General features: G+C 44.3%; 1 protein-coding gene across 3 annotated transcripts in view; it reads left to right on the top strand.

Annotated features, from left to right (window-relative positions):
• Window positions 1-17,178, top strand: part of LOC129697586 (WD repeat-containing protein 26) — a 72,412-nt gene that overhangs the window by 21,472 nt on the left and 33,762 nt on the right. For all 3 annotated transcript variants that reach the window (XM_055636268.1, XM_055636270.1, XM_055636271.1), the window contains exons 4-6: window positions 2,747-2,883; window positions 7,523-7,620; window positions 9,111-9,267. In XM_055636268.1, coding sequence (XP_055492243.1) covers window positions 2,747-2,883; window positions 7,523-7,620; window positions 9,111-9,267 — 392 coding nt within the window. The remainder of the gene's footprint in view (window positions 1-2,746; window positions 2,884-7,522; window positions 7,621-9,110; window positions 9,268-17,178) is intronic.

The following is a 17,178-nucleotide window of genomic DNA, read 5'->3' as shown; positions in this document are numbered from 1 at the left end:
TCCAAGTTTGCCCAACTTCTTTATAGCTAATATCTCCTAATCAAGGCAGCATTCTGGTAAACCTCTTCTGCACTCTCCAAAACTGTACATCCCTAAAATGGGATGAGCAGAACTGCACACAATACTCCAAATGTAGCCTCACCAAAGTTCTAGAAAACTGCAACATGATTTCCTGACGCTTGCACTCAATGTCCTAACCAATGTTGGCACGCATATCATATGTCTTTACCACTCTATCTACTTGAGTTGCTACTTTCGGGGAGCTTTGTACTGGAGCCAAAGATCCATCATACACCAATGATGTTCAAAGTCTTGCCATTAACTATAGTTTTTCCTTGCATTTGACCTCCCAAAGTGTAACAAACAGCTCGCATTTGCTTGTTTTAAACTCCAGTTCTCTGCCCATTTCTGTAGCTTAGAGTCATACGGTGTAGAAACAGGCCCTTAGGCCTGATTTGCCCACCCCCCCCCCCCCCCTCTCAACATGCCCCATCTACACTAGTCCCACTTTGGCTGCATTTGGCCCATATCGTTCTAAACATCCTATCCATGCACCTGACCAAATGTCTTATAAATCTATATCCCGCTGTTACTTTGACATCCTTCCTCACTATACACAACTCCATGAATTTTGGTGATCCTTGCAGAACTGCACTAGTCACAGGTGTCCACCACAATCCTTTGTCATCCATAAGTAAACCAGTTATGAATCCATATGATGGCTCCCATCTTTGGTAAATTTGTTTAATTCATTGGAATCCAATATGCTTTTGTTGAAAAACAAAAAGTATGGATGCTGAAAATCTTAAATAACATAACATAATGTGAGTGATATTTTACATGTCAGGCAACATCTGTGGAGAGATAAATAGTTTACATATTGGATCAATAAGCAATAACAAGATGAAAGTGAACCAATAATTGAATGTTACTGAGATTTCTACACTTCACCTTCAGGTCTTTCACCTTGATATAACAGCCAAGAAATTATCATTGCCTCTACTTCCTAGGGAGACTGAAGAAATTCAGCACAACTCCAATGACTCTTTCAAACGTCTATATATGCACCATAGACAGCATACTGTCAGGTTGCATCACAGCTCGGCTGGAAACAATTCAGCCCAAGACCTCAACACATTGCAGAGAGTTTTGGATGTAGCCCAGTCCATCATACTGACCAGACTCCCCACCATTGAGTCCACCTACACTGCACTCCGCCTCAAAAGTAGTCAAAATAATTAAAGACTTGCCCCACCCAGTCATTTTTTCCTTCACTTTGCTCCTGTCTGGGAGAAGGACAGAGGCTTGAATGCACAACCATCAAACTCAGGAACAGCTTCTTTCCCACTGTTATCAGACCACGAAACACAGACCAGGTCCTTCCATAAGCTAGGGTACTGTCTGATTTACCTCTGTAAACATTGTACCACTGTAGACATTGGACTTTGTCTATGGAACTAATGTGCTACAATGCTGAGAACTATATTCTGCTCTCTGTTTCTTTCCCTTTGCCCTATCTAGTGTACTCAAATTTGACTTTATTGTATACTAGACCAAGTAGGACCCGTTGGGTCCAGTCCCCTCAATGCACGGTTGCGGCATCACACACACACTGCGGTGTCACACACATACACACTAACCACCCCCTTGATATTACATTCATATTATTAATTCGCTCCTTTTACCCCAACCCCCACACACGCATAGCCCCCAACTCACAGGCATGGCTAGAGAGGGAGGGCAGAGAGAGAGGACCCGACAGCTCGGTCCCGTCCCCACAACGAGGGCAGAGAGGGACGTGGGCTCAGCGAGCGGGGCGGGCCCGACTTACTCGTTCTTTCTTGGAGCGTGGGGGCGGGCAGAGTCTTGAATAACGGGGGGGGGGGAGGGAGAGGGGCCGGGGGGGGAAACGTCCCCCGCGGGGCGAGGAAGAAGGGCACACAGAACCATTGTGATGTCATCAGCGAAAGTCAGTCATTTTTAAATTCAAAGTTTTGTCACATTTTTGAACATTTTCAGTAATTACTCGAGAAATAAAGCATGACATTTTCAGATAAGGCGATTTTGGACTCTACGGGAAAAATCTCTACCGGAATATGTAAAAGTTTTACCATTAACACGTCGGTTTTTTCGGATAAGATGTGATTATACACAAACACACAAATAAATACCCATCCAAGATCAGACTTTTAAGTATATAGATATAGATATGTACAATCTGATCTGTTTGGATAGCATGTAAAAAAAAAAGCTTTCACTGTCTCAGTACATGTGACAATAATAAACCTGAACCGGAATAAAAACATAATGAAAACATTGAACTGGCCAAGAATCATGATCTTCGGGACTTTCAGCCCTGAGAAGTGGCATCGAATCTGATCATAGGTGCCTTCAATGTGAAATGTTCATGGATTTCTTGTGACAATCGGGGTTTTCTCGGGGACCTTGCATTGCAAAAATAAGCTGGCTATTAGGTTACCTTGCTTCTTGTAAATTGCCCGTACTCAAGGGGCAGGAGGAGAATCAAGAAGTTGTTAGGGGCCTTTATGAGATAACAGATTATAGAGGAGTGAGGAAGGCAAATTAGAAGCTCTGAGAGCCTACGTGTACTTGAATGGGCCAAATGGATATCTCCAATGTTGTAAAGAAATATATATAAATCAGAATTCACTAATTTCAATTTGCAGTAGTAAATTGTGAACTGTCTGATCATTATGTTTTCATGTTAAATATCTTTTCCTTCCAGAAAATGAAATTCTTATTACTGCAGCAGAAGTACTTAGAATATCTGGAAGATGGCAAGGTTCTGGAAGCCCTTCAGGTCCTGCGTTGTGAACTGACTCCTTTGAAGTACAACACAGAGAGAATACACATCTTAAGTGGGTATGTAGGAGAATTGAGCAGAGAATTTTCACATGCAGATGTGAAAGGTTCCCAGCAAAACCTTTTTGACATATGTGTATTTGGATGATTTGGAATAGTTTTACACCAGATGGGTAATTTGTGGTGCTCTGTGTTCTGTTTTGGTTGGTATAAATTATATTGGCGCCTGTGACAAATTTTATATGCTGGCCCATTAAACTATGGTGAATTGTTAGTGGTACCCCGATGGCTTCTAAAAACAATTTACATCCCTGTATTTTAGCCTTTCAATTCCATCCTCAGATTCTTCATTACTTTCATTTCTTCGAATATAAAGAACAGTAGATTGGTAAATTTTTCTATTTTTCTGATTATCGTAGAAAATTAGTGAAACTGAAACTTAAGTTTGTTATTTTTTAATCAATTCAGCCAATTTTCAATCAATTTGATTGAATATTTTGAGAAGGTAGTAAGTAGTCATGTTGGATTTTGACAAGATCTCACATGAAAAGTAAGTCAAAACGAAAAGGTTTGGGTGATCCAAGGTAGAGTGAATAGGAAATGATTTACAGTGTCCTCCATAATGTTTGGGACAAAGGCCCATCATTTATTTATTTGCCTCTGTAGTCCACAATTTGAGATTTATAATAGAAAAAAATCACATGTGGTTAAAGTGCACATTGTCAGATTTTAAATAGTGGGTATTTTTATACATTTTGGTTTCACCATGTAGAAATTACAGCAACGTTTATACATAGTCCCCCCATTTCAGGGCACCATAATGTTTGGGACACAGCAATGTCATGTAAATGAAAGTATTTTTGTTGCATATCCTTTGCATGCGATGACTGCTTGAAGTCTGCGATTCATGGACATCACCATTGCTCTTCAGCATATAAAAGGCATGCTCAATTGGGTTCAGATTGGGTGATTGATTTGGCCATTCAAGAATTGACGAATTTTTAGCTTTGACAAACTTATTTGTTGCTTTAGCAGTATGTTTGGGATCATTGCCTTGCTGTAGAATGAACCGCCGGCCAATGAATTTTGAGGCATTTGTTTGAACTTGAGCAGATAGGATGTGTCTATACACTTAAGAATTCATTATGCTACTACCATCAGCAATTGTATCATCAATGAAGATAAGTGAACCAGTACCTTCAGCAGCCATACAAGCCCAGGCCATAACACCCCCACCACTGTGTTTCACAGATGAGGTGGTATGCTTTAGATCTTGGGCAGTTCCTTCTCTCCTCCATACTTTGCTCTTGCCATCACTCTGATATAAATTAATCTTCATCTCATCTGTCCACAAGACCTTTTTTCAGAACTGTGGTTGCTCTTTTAAATACTTCTTGGCAAACTGTAACCTGGCAATCTTATTTTTGCGGCTAACCAATGGTTTGCATCTTGCAGTGTAGCCTCTGTATTTCTGTTCATGAAGGAGCTCACTGCCTGAGAGGGTGATAAGAATGGAAATCCTCATCGCATTTAGTTTAATTTAGATACGGTGCGGAAACAGGCCCTTCGGCCCACCAAGTCCATACCGACCAACGATCTCCGCAGATTAGCACTATCCACAAACATACTAAGGACAATTTACATTTATACCAAATCAATTAACCAACAAACCTGTACGTCTTTGGAGTGTGGGAGGAAACCAAAGATCTCTGTGAAAACTCACGGGGAGAACGTACAAACTCCATACAGGCAAGCACCCATAGTCAGGATCGAACCCGGGGGTCTGGCGCTGTTCAAAAGTACTTGATGTGCAATGCTACAGAAATTGGAAAATGAAATTAGGCTGTATTTTTCAAGTCACGTTGATCTTGTTTTCTCATAAATTTTCTATGTTTAATGTCTAAGTGATTATCAAATTTGAGGAGGTGGTAGAGGAGATATAAAAAGAAAAGAAAACTTCCTTAAGATGCTTCAAGATGAATCTAAAAATAGTCCTCAAGTGAGAAACTGCTTGGGATGTGAGCCTTTATGCACTCAGATATCTGAGCAAAAAAACAAGACAATTGTGCAAAAATATAATTAAGAAACAAATGCAAGTTTGTTGTAGTCAAAGTGATGGTCTGTGGTGTTCTGTTGTTGCGGTATGATTAGAGTGTTGTGTGGGTAGGTTGAAGGACTTGATATTTACGAGAAAACTAGTTGCTTCTGAACCTGATGGTGTGTGGTTTCAGGCTACTGTACTTCTTGCTCGAAGGTAGCAGCTAGAAGAGGGAATGGCCCAGTTGGTGGGGATCCTTGATGATTGATGCCACCTGTTTGAAACAGCGCCTCTTGCAAATGCTTTTGATGAAAGGGAGGGCTATATCATTGCCGGGCTGAATCTACCACTCTCTGTCGTCTCTTCTGTTACTGTCTATTGGAAATACCGTACCAGGACATGATATAACCAGTCAAGATGCTTTCTGCAGTACATCTGGAAATGTTTGTGATATATTTGGTGACATAGAGTTGTATGGCACAAAAACATGCCCTTCAGCCCAACTCATCCATGCCCCAAGATGCTAATCAAGTCCCATTTGGCTGCATTTGACCCATATTCCTCGAAACCTTTCCAATCTATGTACCTGTCTAAATGTCTTATAAATATTATTATTGTACCTGCCTCAACTACTTCCTCTGAAACCTCATTCCATATACGCAGCACCTCAGAGTGAAAAAAATTGTCGTCTGAAGAAGGATCCCAACCCAAACGTTTGTCGACCATGTTTTCCATAGATGCTGCCTGACTGACCCGCTGAGTTACTCAAGCACTTTGTGTCTTATTTTGTAAACCAGCATCTACATTTTTTGGTGTCTGAAAAAGTTGTCCCTCAGGTTGCTATTAAATCTTTTCCCTCTCACCTTAAACATATGTCCTCTGGTTCTTGATTTCTCTACCCTGGCTAAAAGACTCTGTGCATTCACCCTATCAGTATCTCTCATGATTTATACACCCGCATCAGATCATCCCTTAGCTTCTTGCACTCCAAATAATAATGTCCTTGCTTGCCCAATCTCTCCCTATAGCTCATGCCCTCGAATCCTGGCAACATCCTCGTAAATCTTCTCTGCACTCTTTCCAATTTAATGACATGCTGAATCCCTTCAAACGTCTAAGAAAGTAGAGGCATTATTCTCCTTCTTTGTGATCTGTGTCCAGGACAGATCATCCAAGATGTAAATTTGCACCTAATTCTCGCCAACACCAACCCACCAATGAAAACTGAAGCGCGATCTATTAACCCTTTCTAAAGTCAACAATTAGTTTCTTGGTCGTAGAGTCGGATGGTCTGAAGAAGGGTCTTGTCGCCCATCCATTCTATCCAGAGATGCTGCCTGTCCCGCCGAGTTACACCATCATTTTTTGTCTATAATTAGTTCCTTAGTCTTTGACATTGAGCAGGAGTTGTTCTGGAACCAATCAACCAGATGTTCTATCTCTCTCTCCAATACAGTGACTGATCAGCGCCCGTGATTCAGCAAACAGTAATAGTGTCGTCGCCAAATTTATAGATGGCATTGGAGGTGTGCCTCGCCTCACAGTCACGGGTATAAAGAGAGCAGAACAGGAAGCAAGCATGCAGCCTTGAGCTGCACCTGTGTTGATGGTCAGTGAGAAAGATATGTTGTTACCAAGCTGCCTGCACTGGTTGTGGTCTGCTGAAGTCAAGGATGCAGTTGCAAAGGGAGATACAATCCCCAGATCTTGGAGCTTGGTGATGAGTTTGGAGGGGATGATAGTGTTGAACATCAAGCTGTAGTCAATGAGTTGTAGCCTAAAGTGGGTTCCTGTTATCCAGATGGTGCAGAGCAGAGTGGCGAGCCAGTGAGATAGCATCTGTTTTTGGCCTGTTGTGGCAATAGGCTAATTTAAGTCCATCTAGGTCATTTCTGAGTGAGAGTTGATATGTGCCATACCAATCTCAAATCACTTCATTACAGTGGATGCAAGTGCTAAAGCAATCATTGAGGCAGGTCACCATGCTCTTCTTCGCCCCAATATGATAGATGCTATTTTGAAACAGGTGGGAACCTCAGAAAGCAGGTGAGAATTTGAAGATATCCTTGAATATCTATTCATTCAGCCTACACATTCGTAGAGGCTTCCGAGTATGGTTTAAAAGTTTGCTTACTTGCACTGCCCCATACTTTTCTGCAATTTATCTTAAAGTGAGCAGTGCCTGATGAATGGCAGTGTTTTTGACTGACATTTTTACAAGCAAATAATTAAATGTATTGATTTTTGTTCCTTCCCTTATAACCCTTTCAAGTAGGGTCTGTACTGAGCCACTGCTCAATTGCTTGATATCCATAATACAAATTCAAAATTATTCTCCTTGAGTGAAGACTGCAGGTGTAATTGGGGCTCTCTGTTAGGCCAGTAGGTAAGTACATAGGCTGATTTTGCAAAATTCATTCCATTAGGTGATAAAAATGTATGTTTACTGACTGGGGTCATGATGAAAGCCAAATATTCTCCCTGTTTCTAGATCAAATACATTCTTAATACGTGTATCATCGTGCTGCTAGTACTCAGAGAAATTTAGTTTCTCAGTTTAACAAATATAAGTAGAATTACATTTTAATTATATTTTCTGTGACGTTCTTTTATTCTGCCAATTGTAATATAGCTGCTGAAATATGATTTCTAATTGTACAGGTATCTCATGTGCAGTCATACAGATGACCTGAGGGCAAAGGCAGAGTGGGAAGGAAAAGGGACGGTTTCACGATCAAAGTTACTTGACAAACTTCAGAGTAAGTTCATTCTATCTTAAAACAAAAAAAGAGTAACTGCAGATCAAGTAGCACCTGCAGAAGGAATGGATGCGATAATTGGGAACGAGATCCTTCATCAGACATTGTAGTAGGGGGCAGAAAGTGGGAAAAGAGGTTGAGGCAGTATAAAACCTGGCAAGCGATAGATAGATGCAAGTGTGGGGGGTTTGATTAGCAGAAAGGCTAAAGATGAAAAGGAGACAATAGGGTGTCAAATAAGGAGAGAAGAGTGAAATGTAAAGCTAGAGAGAGATGTATAGGTGAAAGAGAGTGGAAAGGGGGGAAGAGGAGCGGGATAGTGGGTGAAATGGGAGGTCATAGAATCATAGTCATACAGCGTGGAAACAGGCCCTGCAACCCAGCTTGCCCATGCCGATCAAGGTGCCCCATCTACACGTCCCAGCTGCCTGAGTTTGGCCTATATCTCTATAAATCTTTCCTATCCAAGGTATTATTTAAAATTGGTGAATTCAGTGTTCATACAGTTGGGTTTTAAACTACTCAAGCGGAATATAAGAAGCTGTTCCTCTTGTTTGTGTGTGGCCTCACTGTGGCAGTGGAGGAGGTCTAGGACAGAAATATTGGAACAGGGAGAGGTATTAAATAGGTGATCCAGCAGGACTTAGCAGAGTGGACACAAGTGTTCAGTGAAACAGTAGCCTTGTCAACACTTGGTCTTGCCGATGTAAATGAGACCACATCTGGAGGACTGATACAATAGATAAGGATAGAGGAGATGAATGTGAACCTCTGTCTCACCTGGAAGGGCTGGTGGGATCCCTGGATGGAGGTGCAGGGATAGGTGTTGCATTCTGATTGCAGGGGAAGTACCTGGGAAGAGGGCAATTTGAATATGGTACAGGCAGTTTCAGTGGGAAGGGACAAGCCAAAGAGTTGCAAAGAGTCCAGTCTTGGGATGAGATGGAGAAATTGTACTCTCTTCCTGTCATCGCCCTCGATAACTTCTGTTATGACTCCTCTCAGTTTCTTCAAGTCGGAGGTGTAGCTGCGAGCACTCACATGGGCCCCAGCTATGCCTGTTTTTTTGTTGGTTAAGGCGACAAATGTATACGAGCACCATTTCCCAACTTTTCTCTGCTGCATCGATGACTGCATCAGGGCTGCCTCGTACACTGGTACAGAACGTTGATTTCATCGACTTTACCATTAACTTTAATCCTGCCCACAAATTCACTTGGAATTTCTCGGGCACCTCTCTGTCAGTTCTAAATCTCTCTTTCTTCATCACAGGATATAGACTATCAACTGATATCTACTACAAACCCATCATCTCCCACAGTTATCTAGACTATACCTCCTCCCACCCAACCTCTTGCAAATTAGCCATCCTCATAATAGTTGTGTGCCTCAGCTTTGCCATTACCAATTATTTTTTTTTTGGGTGGGCTATTCTTTTACTCATCAAACAAAGTTAAATTAATTTTTACATTTGTCTTTTGTTTTCCCAGTGTACCTACCCCCATCAGTAATGCTACCTCCACGACGCTTACAGACGTTACTGCGACAAGCAGTGGAACTGCAGCGGGACAGGTGCCTGTATCACAATACTAAGCTGGACGGAAATCTAGACTCAATGTCTCTGCTCATTGATCATGTTTGCAGTAGGTAAGGAATTTCTTAGAATTAGGTAAGGATTACCATTGCATGCTGGTTTTAAATAGAACTTTATTGTCAAACAATTTGAATGTAGTCCTTTACGCTGACTAACTACTGTAGAAAAGAATAGCACTGTTTTGTGTTGCCACCTGATTATGTTTCTCATTGTAGTCACAGTTGAATGAGGAATATCAAGTATAACAAGGTCATTAGGTGGAGTTTCTTGTGTGTCATAGAATTGTACAACATTAGAAACTGCCCCTTTGGCTCACCATGTCCATGCTGGCCATTATATCTATACTAATCTCACTTACCTGCATCAATTCCATATCCATCTATGCCGTGCTCATTCAAGTTTGTTGGTGTAAATATGACCAACGATCTGTCGTGGACCAACCATATTGAAGCAACAGGGAAGACGGCACACCAACACTTCTGCTTCCTTAGGAGATGGAGGAAATTTCACATTTCCAGTAACTTACAAACTTCTACAAATTCACCACAGAAAGTATACTGCCGGATTGCATCACAGTCTGGTTTGGAAACAGCTCTGTCCCAGACCGGAAGAAATTGCAGAGTTGTGTATTTAGCCCACTCTATTACACAGACCAGACTCCTGCCAATGACTCCATCGCCACGTCACACTGCCTCTGAAAAGCAGCCAACATAATCATCCTCCTTCCCGTTCTCGTCGGGCAGAAGATAGCAAAACTTGAAAATATGCACGATCAGACTCAGGATCAGCTTCTTCCCCTCTGTTATCAGGCTTCTGCATGGTCCTTCCATAAACTAGGGTACTGTCCAATTCACCTTTATCCCTACAATACCTCTGTCTGTATATTTCTCTTTCCCTTCCCCACCCCCCTCCCTCCCACAGCCTGTCGCATCCGGGGCACCCCACTGTTTCTCCCCCCCACAGTCTTCTCACACCCAGGCACCCCACTCTGTCTCCCACCCCCACAGTCTGTCACACCCAGGCACCCCACTCTGTCGCCCCTCCTCCCCTTACAGTCTGTCACACCTGGGCACCCCCTCTGGTTCCCCCACCCCCATAGTCTCACACCCGAGGCTCTGTCCACCTCCACAGACTGTCACACTTGGAGCACCCTGCCCACTCTCCAAAACTGGAGCCTCCCCCGCACCATTCTCCCCTACTTCCCCGCCGCTCCTCCACCTGACATCTGCAGAGTGCACGCACTGTCTGTCACAGCGCACATCCCAACACAGCGGGGCAAGAGGCAATCTCCCTTAGTACCTCTTCCTACCAGCACTGTACCCCCCCGTGGGGACAGGTACGTCACTGTACAACACTGGGGGACTGTTTTGATTTATTTGCCCTGGGTGATTTGGTGGATTACGGGAGGAATTGATGGGTTGAGTTGATGGAAGGAGGGAGTGATTGCATTGGTTTTGATTGGTTTGCCATGGATGATTTGTTGGGTAGATGTTTGGGTAGATTTAATGAGTAGATTTGATGGATTGATTGAATAATACGTTGGATTGGATCAACAGTTCGGGTTGATGGATTGTAAAGTCAGGTTGTGGAAGGAGCGAAGGTGATGGTAAGAACAAAATTTCATGGATTGACGGGGCGCTGATGGATTGACGGGGGGCTGATAGATTGACGGGGGGCCTGATGGATTGAGGGGGAACTGATGGATTGAGGGGGAACTGATGGATTGAGGGGGAACTGATGGATTGACGGGCTGATGGATTGAGGGGGAGCTGATGGATTGATGGATTGAGGGGGAGCTGATGGATTGACGGGGGGGGGCGCTGATGGATTGACGGGGGCCCTGATGGATTGACGCGGGGGGGCCTGATGGATTGACGGGGGGCTGATGGATTGAGGGGGGCCTGATGGATTGAGAGGTGCTGATGGATTGACGGGGGGCCTGATGGATTGACGGGGGTGGCTGATGGATTGACGGTGGTGTCTGATGGATTGATGGGAGGTGCCTGATGGATTGACGGGGCTGATGGATTGACGGGGGGACCTGATGGATTGACGGGGGGACCTGATGGATTGACGGGGGGACCTGATGGATTGACGGGGGGACCTGATGGATTGACAGGAGGGTCTGATGGATTGACGGGGGAGGCCTGATGGATTGACGGGGGAGGCCTGATGGATGGACGTTTGGGCGCCTGATGGATTGACGGGGAGGCTGATTAATTGACAGGTGGGCCTGATGGTTGAACAGGGGAGATGGATTGAAGGGATTGACTGGGAGGGGCTGATGGATCGACAGGGGTGGGGGGGTGGTGATGGTGATGGTTCGACTGGGGAGGATTAATGGAATGAATGAGGGGAAGGGAAGGAGCGAGATTTGATGGATCACACATTGACGGTGAATTGACAGGCTGATTTGATCGACGAGTCAGATGAGGTTGATAAATCGAGTTGATGCAAGATGCGAGAGGGAGAAACAAGTTGGATTATTTTTGATTGGTTTGCTGGATGGGTCAGGTTGATGGAAGGAGTGATGGTGGGTGGGAAGGAGCAAGAGAGTGATTTGGATGGGGTGCAGGCAGTTTCAGTGGAACATGACGAGTGAGCCAAGGAGTTGCAGTCAACTGGAAGGTCTTTCATCATATTTCTGATTTGAGCATTGTTGATATTTGAGAGACTTTAGGAAGTTAGGAAGTGAGTTACTTGTAGCAGGGTGCAAGAGGGTGCACAGGGAGTTGACCAATGCATCAAGCACAGTCCTGACGGGCACCAATGTTGAGGGTCAGAGTGAAGGAAATGTTATTAATTTAGTTTAGAGAGAGCATAGAAACAGGCCTTTCGGCAAATTGAGTCCATGTTGACTATCGATCACCCTTTCACAATAGTTCTACTTATCCCACTTTTTCATCCACTTTCTACACACTTGGGGGGCAATTTACAGCAGCCAATTAACCTACAAACCCGCACGTCTTTGGGATGTGGGAGGAAATTGGAGTACCTGGAGAGAGCCCATGCGGTTACAGGTAGAATGTGCAAACTCCACACAGACAGCACCCAAGGTTAGGATCGATCCCAGGTCTCTGGCTCTGTGAGACAGTAGCTCTACCACTTGCGTCACTGTGCCGCCCTTGAACCATTGTGCTGCCCTAATAACTAATTCTGTCGACTGAGGTCTGCCAGTCAAGTCAGTTGCAGATGGAACCTCCAAGGCCAAGGTCCAGAGGTATTCGGTAGTATGGTATTGGAGGCTGAGCTGTGATCAACAAATAGCATTCTGACATAGATGGGGCTTTGCAATGCAAGAGAGATGATGTCCCAGTGCAGCCCAATTTTTCTTGAACATAAATTGTAGGGGGTCTAGATTGTCCGGACAACTGACACAAATGTGGGCCATTACCAAACTTTCAAAGCACTTCATTGTAGTTGATATTAGAACTACTGGGTGATAGTCATTGAGATAGGTCACTTTATTTTACTTTGGGACCAGAAAGATGGAGGTTTCCTTGAAGTAGGTGAGGACAAGTCTTTTCAAGTGACAGGTTGAAGATGTTGGTGAAGACTGTGGCCATTTGATAATGGAATTAACTTCATAACCCATCCAAGGTCTTGCAGAAATTGTAATATTAAAGAGAACAATTGCCTGAGATACTCAGCAAGTCAGGCAGCGTTTGTGGAGCGAGAAGTGGAATTAATATTTCAGGTCAAAGAACATTTGTCAGAATCCATTCTGAATTGGAGTGTTGACATTTTTTTTTTAATGAGACTAGAGTGTTAGTGTCTCTTAATGGAACTCCACTGATAGCAGTTCTGATGTGCAAAATATTCATTCATTGCAAGCAGCACAACAGGACAGGATCAAATATAACAGTTATGCACATGCATGAATAAAAAATCCCAGCACAAACCAGTACTGCAACTGACAAGCTGCCAGTCCATTTAAATGGATTAGAATCTACCAATGGCAATGGAGTTACTAATTATTAGGGAACACCCATCGGCAGGGGAATCCTGAGCTCATGGAGGATCACACCTATAAGGAATACAGTTGTCCCTTTTACCTCCTGAGGGAATTCACCCCCATCATCATGAACCCCCACCCCAGGCAAACGTTCATCTAGCACTGGAGGAGCTGCATGCCATGGTCAACAAACACCAGGCGGCATACCCCAACATCTTTTTTATTGTAGCCGGAGGCTTCAACAAGGCCAGTTTCAAGAAGTCACTTCCATGCACTTACAAACCAGCACGTGTCTTGCAGCCGCAAAGGATCAGATGCCCTCCACCCTCAAAGATGTCTATGACTTCATCCCTCGCCTTCACTTGGGGGAAATCACGCCACCTGGCTGTGCTCCTTCTTCCTGCAAATGGGCAGCTACTGAAGAGCGCCTCCAGCGATGGGGGCAGCACAGTGCTGGTCTGACAAGGTAGAGGAACAACACTGAAATTGCTTGGAGTTGGTAGACTAAGCAATGTTCAAGTTCTTGGCAACAGACCTGATTGAATATGCCATGGCTGCTACAGATTTCATAAGGCAATGTGTGGAGGAGTGTGTTTGGTTCGGAGTGTTCCCCAACCATAAGCCTTGGATAGACCAATAGGTCCACGATCTTCTGAGGACCAGTTCTCGGGCATTGAAGTCTGGTGATGCAAATTGATACAGGAAGTCCAAGTACACCTCTAAGGCCATCAAAAAGGTTAAGAGACACTTTTGCTCAAAATTTCATCTTGCATGCCATCACTTCCAGCAAGGTGAAACCAAATAAAATCTAATGAACAACGAGTTCATTATAATGCAAAAGATGGACAATCGTGTGCTGTTATTGAGGTAGAATTAGGGTTGTAAACTGATTCAAGCTGTAGGACTTTCCTAATCCTGGAGCAGGCACGTGCCGTGAAAAATTACTCGGGGTAAGCAGTCAGTCGGCTTTTAAAAAAATCTTAAGGAGGTCATGCGCAGATTGTTCTCTCCGTAAGCTGTCAGTCGACTTTTATAAAGTCTTCAAAACCCAAATCTCTTAATAAAGTACCGTATTTCCATGCAATGAAAATGCACCCCCATTTTGAGTTGCTAAATTTTGAAAGAAGGCTGGTGGGACATAGAATTTCTCATGCTCAAAAAATTAAAAATAAAGAAAGCAATTTGCCCAAGGCTTCCAAATCTTCATTCTGAATTACTGAATGGGTGGGTGGGTGGTGAAAGGTGATGGCAGGTGTTGAGATGGTGGGAAAAACGGGAGCACACCGGGACAAGTTGAATCAGTTGTGATCTTATTGAATGATAATACTTGTTGAAGGGACCAATTGTGGGGAGAGTTCCTTTCACAACATGTGGGGAGTCTGGTTAGGGGTAAAGTTACGGGGAGGGCAGGAGCATTGAGAAGGAGGGGGTCGGGGATCATGCCAGTAACTCACTCACTCACCGCTGCTGCGGCGTTCCTGGCGCGGAGCCACCGCATTGCGGCCGGGGAGGGAAGTAGCTTGGGTGGCTGCGAGCGACTGCTGGGACCGGACAGCGGACGCCACCTCAGCGCCTTCTGCCAGTTCGCTCACCTCTGGCAGTGCTCTCCGTCTGAACATCTCTCACCTGCCGCTCAATTGGTCCCTTGATCGCGCTGTCGGAATTTAAGGAATGGCGGGAAGCGGCTGACATGAGTGAGGCCAGCGAGCGGCAGGAGAGAGGTTTTCAGACGAAGAGCACTGCCAGAGATGAGCGTGGGCCGGCAGAAGGTGCTGAGGTGGCGGCCGCTCGCAGCCACCCGAACTCTCCACACCTGGAGCGTTGCGGCAAGTGAGTTGCTGGCATGATCCCCGACCCACTCCTTCTCCCCTCCCCAGCGGCGCTGTCTTTTTACAGCCGCTTCCCATCAGCTGTCAGCAATGAGGGATAGGCTTGGCTATTCCAACTTCGGCTTCCAAGATATATGTAAATTTTTGTGCCTTATTTTTGGGTGATAAATGGCGTCTTCATTGCCGGGAAATACGGTATTTAAAAACATATGGCACCAAGAAATCTACTTCCCACATCATTTGTACACAAACTCCATTTTTCTCTCTTTGTTTCTTAAGATAATGGCAATCCATGTTTGAAAAACACGCCAAGAAACTGGAAATTGATGGCTTGAAGCATCGTCGACGGCACGTGGGCTGCGTGTTACATGCACTGCGGATGAAAGGCACGGAGAATTATGCCAAGCTAAGAGATCGATCTCTTAGGTAGGCATTATTCTCCCATGCCTTTACTATTTATATTTAATAATTACCATTTTATAATTTTAGTCAGGGTAGGCAGTGCCTACCTTGCCTACCTTGACGGCACGTGCCTGTCCTGGTGGTATGCGACTTCAGGCCCATGTAACTCTTATCTGATGGAAGCAGTGAGAAGAGGGAATGCCCTATATGGTGGTGATCCTTGATAACAGATGCTGCCTTCTTAAGGCAGCACCTCGTGTGAAGCATTCGATGGAGTGAACTATGCCCATGATGTGCTGGATTGAGTCCACCACTCTGCAGCCTTTTGCATTCCGTGAAATTGCCGTATTAGGCCATGATGCAACCAGTCAGGATACTTTCTACATTACATCTCTAAAAGTTTGTCATTCAGAGACACTCCAGATCTCTTTAAACTGTCGCGTGTACTAAGGTACAGTGAAAAGCTTCTGTTTGTGTGCTATTCAGTCGTAGAAAAGACTGTACATTATTACAATCAAGTCATCCACAGTTTACAGATATAGGATAAAGGGTACATCATTCAGTGCAAAATAAAGTCTGATTAAAGATAGTTCAAATGTCTCCAATGAGATCGATGAAAGGTCAGGACCACGCCAGCTGGTGAGAAGACTGTTCAGTTGCCTGATAATACCTAGAAAGAAACTGTCCCTGAATCTGGAGGTATGCGTTTTCAAACCTCCATAGCATTCGCCTTCTGGTAGAGGGGAGAAGAGGGTGAGACTGGTCATTGATTATGCTGATTGCCTTGCCGAGGCAGCGTGCAGTGTTGATGGAGTCAATGGAAGGGAGAATTGTTTGCATGATGGTCAGAGCTACGTCCACAACTCTGCAATTTCTTGTGGTCTTGGATGGAGCTGTTACCAAACCAAGCTGTGATGCATCCCGATAAAATACTTTCAATGGCGCATCTGTAAAAGTCGGTGAGGGTTGTTGGGGACATGCCAAACTTCCTAAGCCTTCTAAACAAGTAGAGGTGTTGGTGTGCTTTCTTGACCATAGCTTCGATGTGGACAAATTGCTAGTGATATTTATTCCTTGGAACTTGAAGCTTTCGACCATCACTGCTTCCTGAAGTCAGGCACAATCTCCTTTGTCATGCTGACATTAAGGAGAAGGTTGTTGTCTTAGCACCAGGTTACGGAGTTCTCAATCTCCTTTCTGTATTCCGTATCATCGTTATTTAATATCCAGCTCACTGTGCTGAACACTTACACGTAATCCTCCATGGTCTACTGGTCTCCCAGTTGATAACCATTTGAACTCCCCTTCCCATTCCTATACTGATCTTTCTGGCCTGGGCCTCCTCCTTTGCCTGAGTGAGGCCAAACGCAGATTGGAGGAACATCACCTCATATTTTGCTTGGGTAGTTACAATCCAGCAGTACAAATGTTGAATTCTCCAATTTTAGGTAACTTTTACAAATATCTCCTTCCACTCTCCCCCCCCCCCCCCCCCCCCCCCCCCCCCCCCCCGCCCCCATTTCCCTTTCCCCCCCATTGCAATCAGTCTGAAGAAGGATCCCGACCCGAAAAGTTGCTTATCCATTTTATGATGCTTTACCCGCTGAGTTACTCCAGCATTTTGTATCTAATTTTGATATAAACTAGCATCTGCAGTTCCTTTTTATAACAACTTGTAAATTGAGTTGGATTGGTGTTGGCAGCATAATCATGCGTGTATAAGGAATATAGTAGGGGGCTGAGAACGCATCCTTGTGAGGCACCAGTGTTGACGATTA

Source organism: Leucoraja erinacea, chromosome 5 (genome assembly GCF_028641065.1).
Source record: "Leucoraja erinacea ecotype New England chromosome 5, Leri_hhj_1, whole genome shotgun sequence".
Lineage (NCBI taxonomy): Eukaryota > Metazoa > Chordata > Chondrichthyes > Rajiformes > Rajidae > Leucoraja > Leucoraja erinaceus.
The sequence above is the reverse complement of the archived record's forward strand: the minus strand, read 5'-3'. Positions and strand labels throughout refer to the sequence as shown.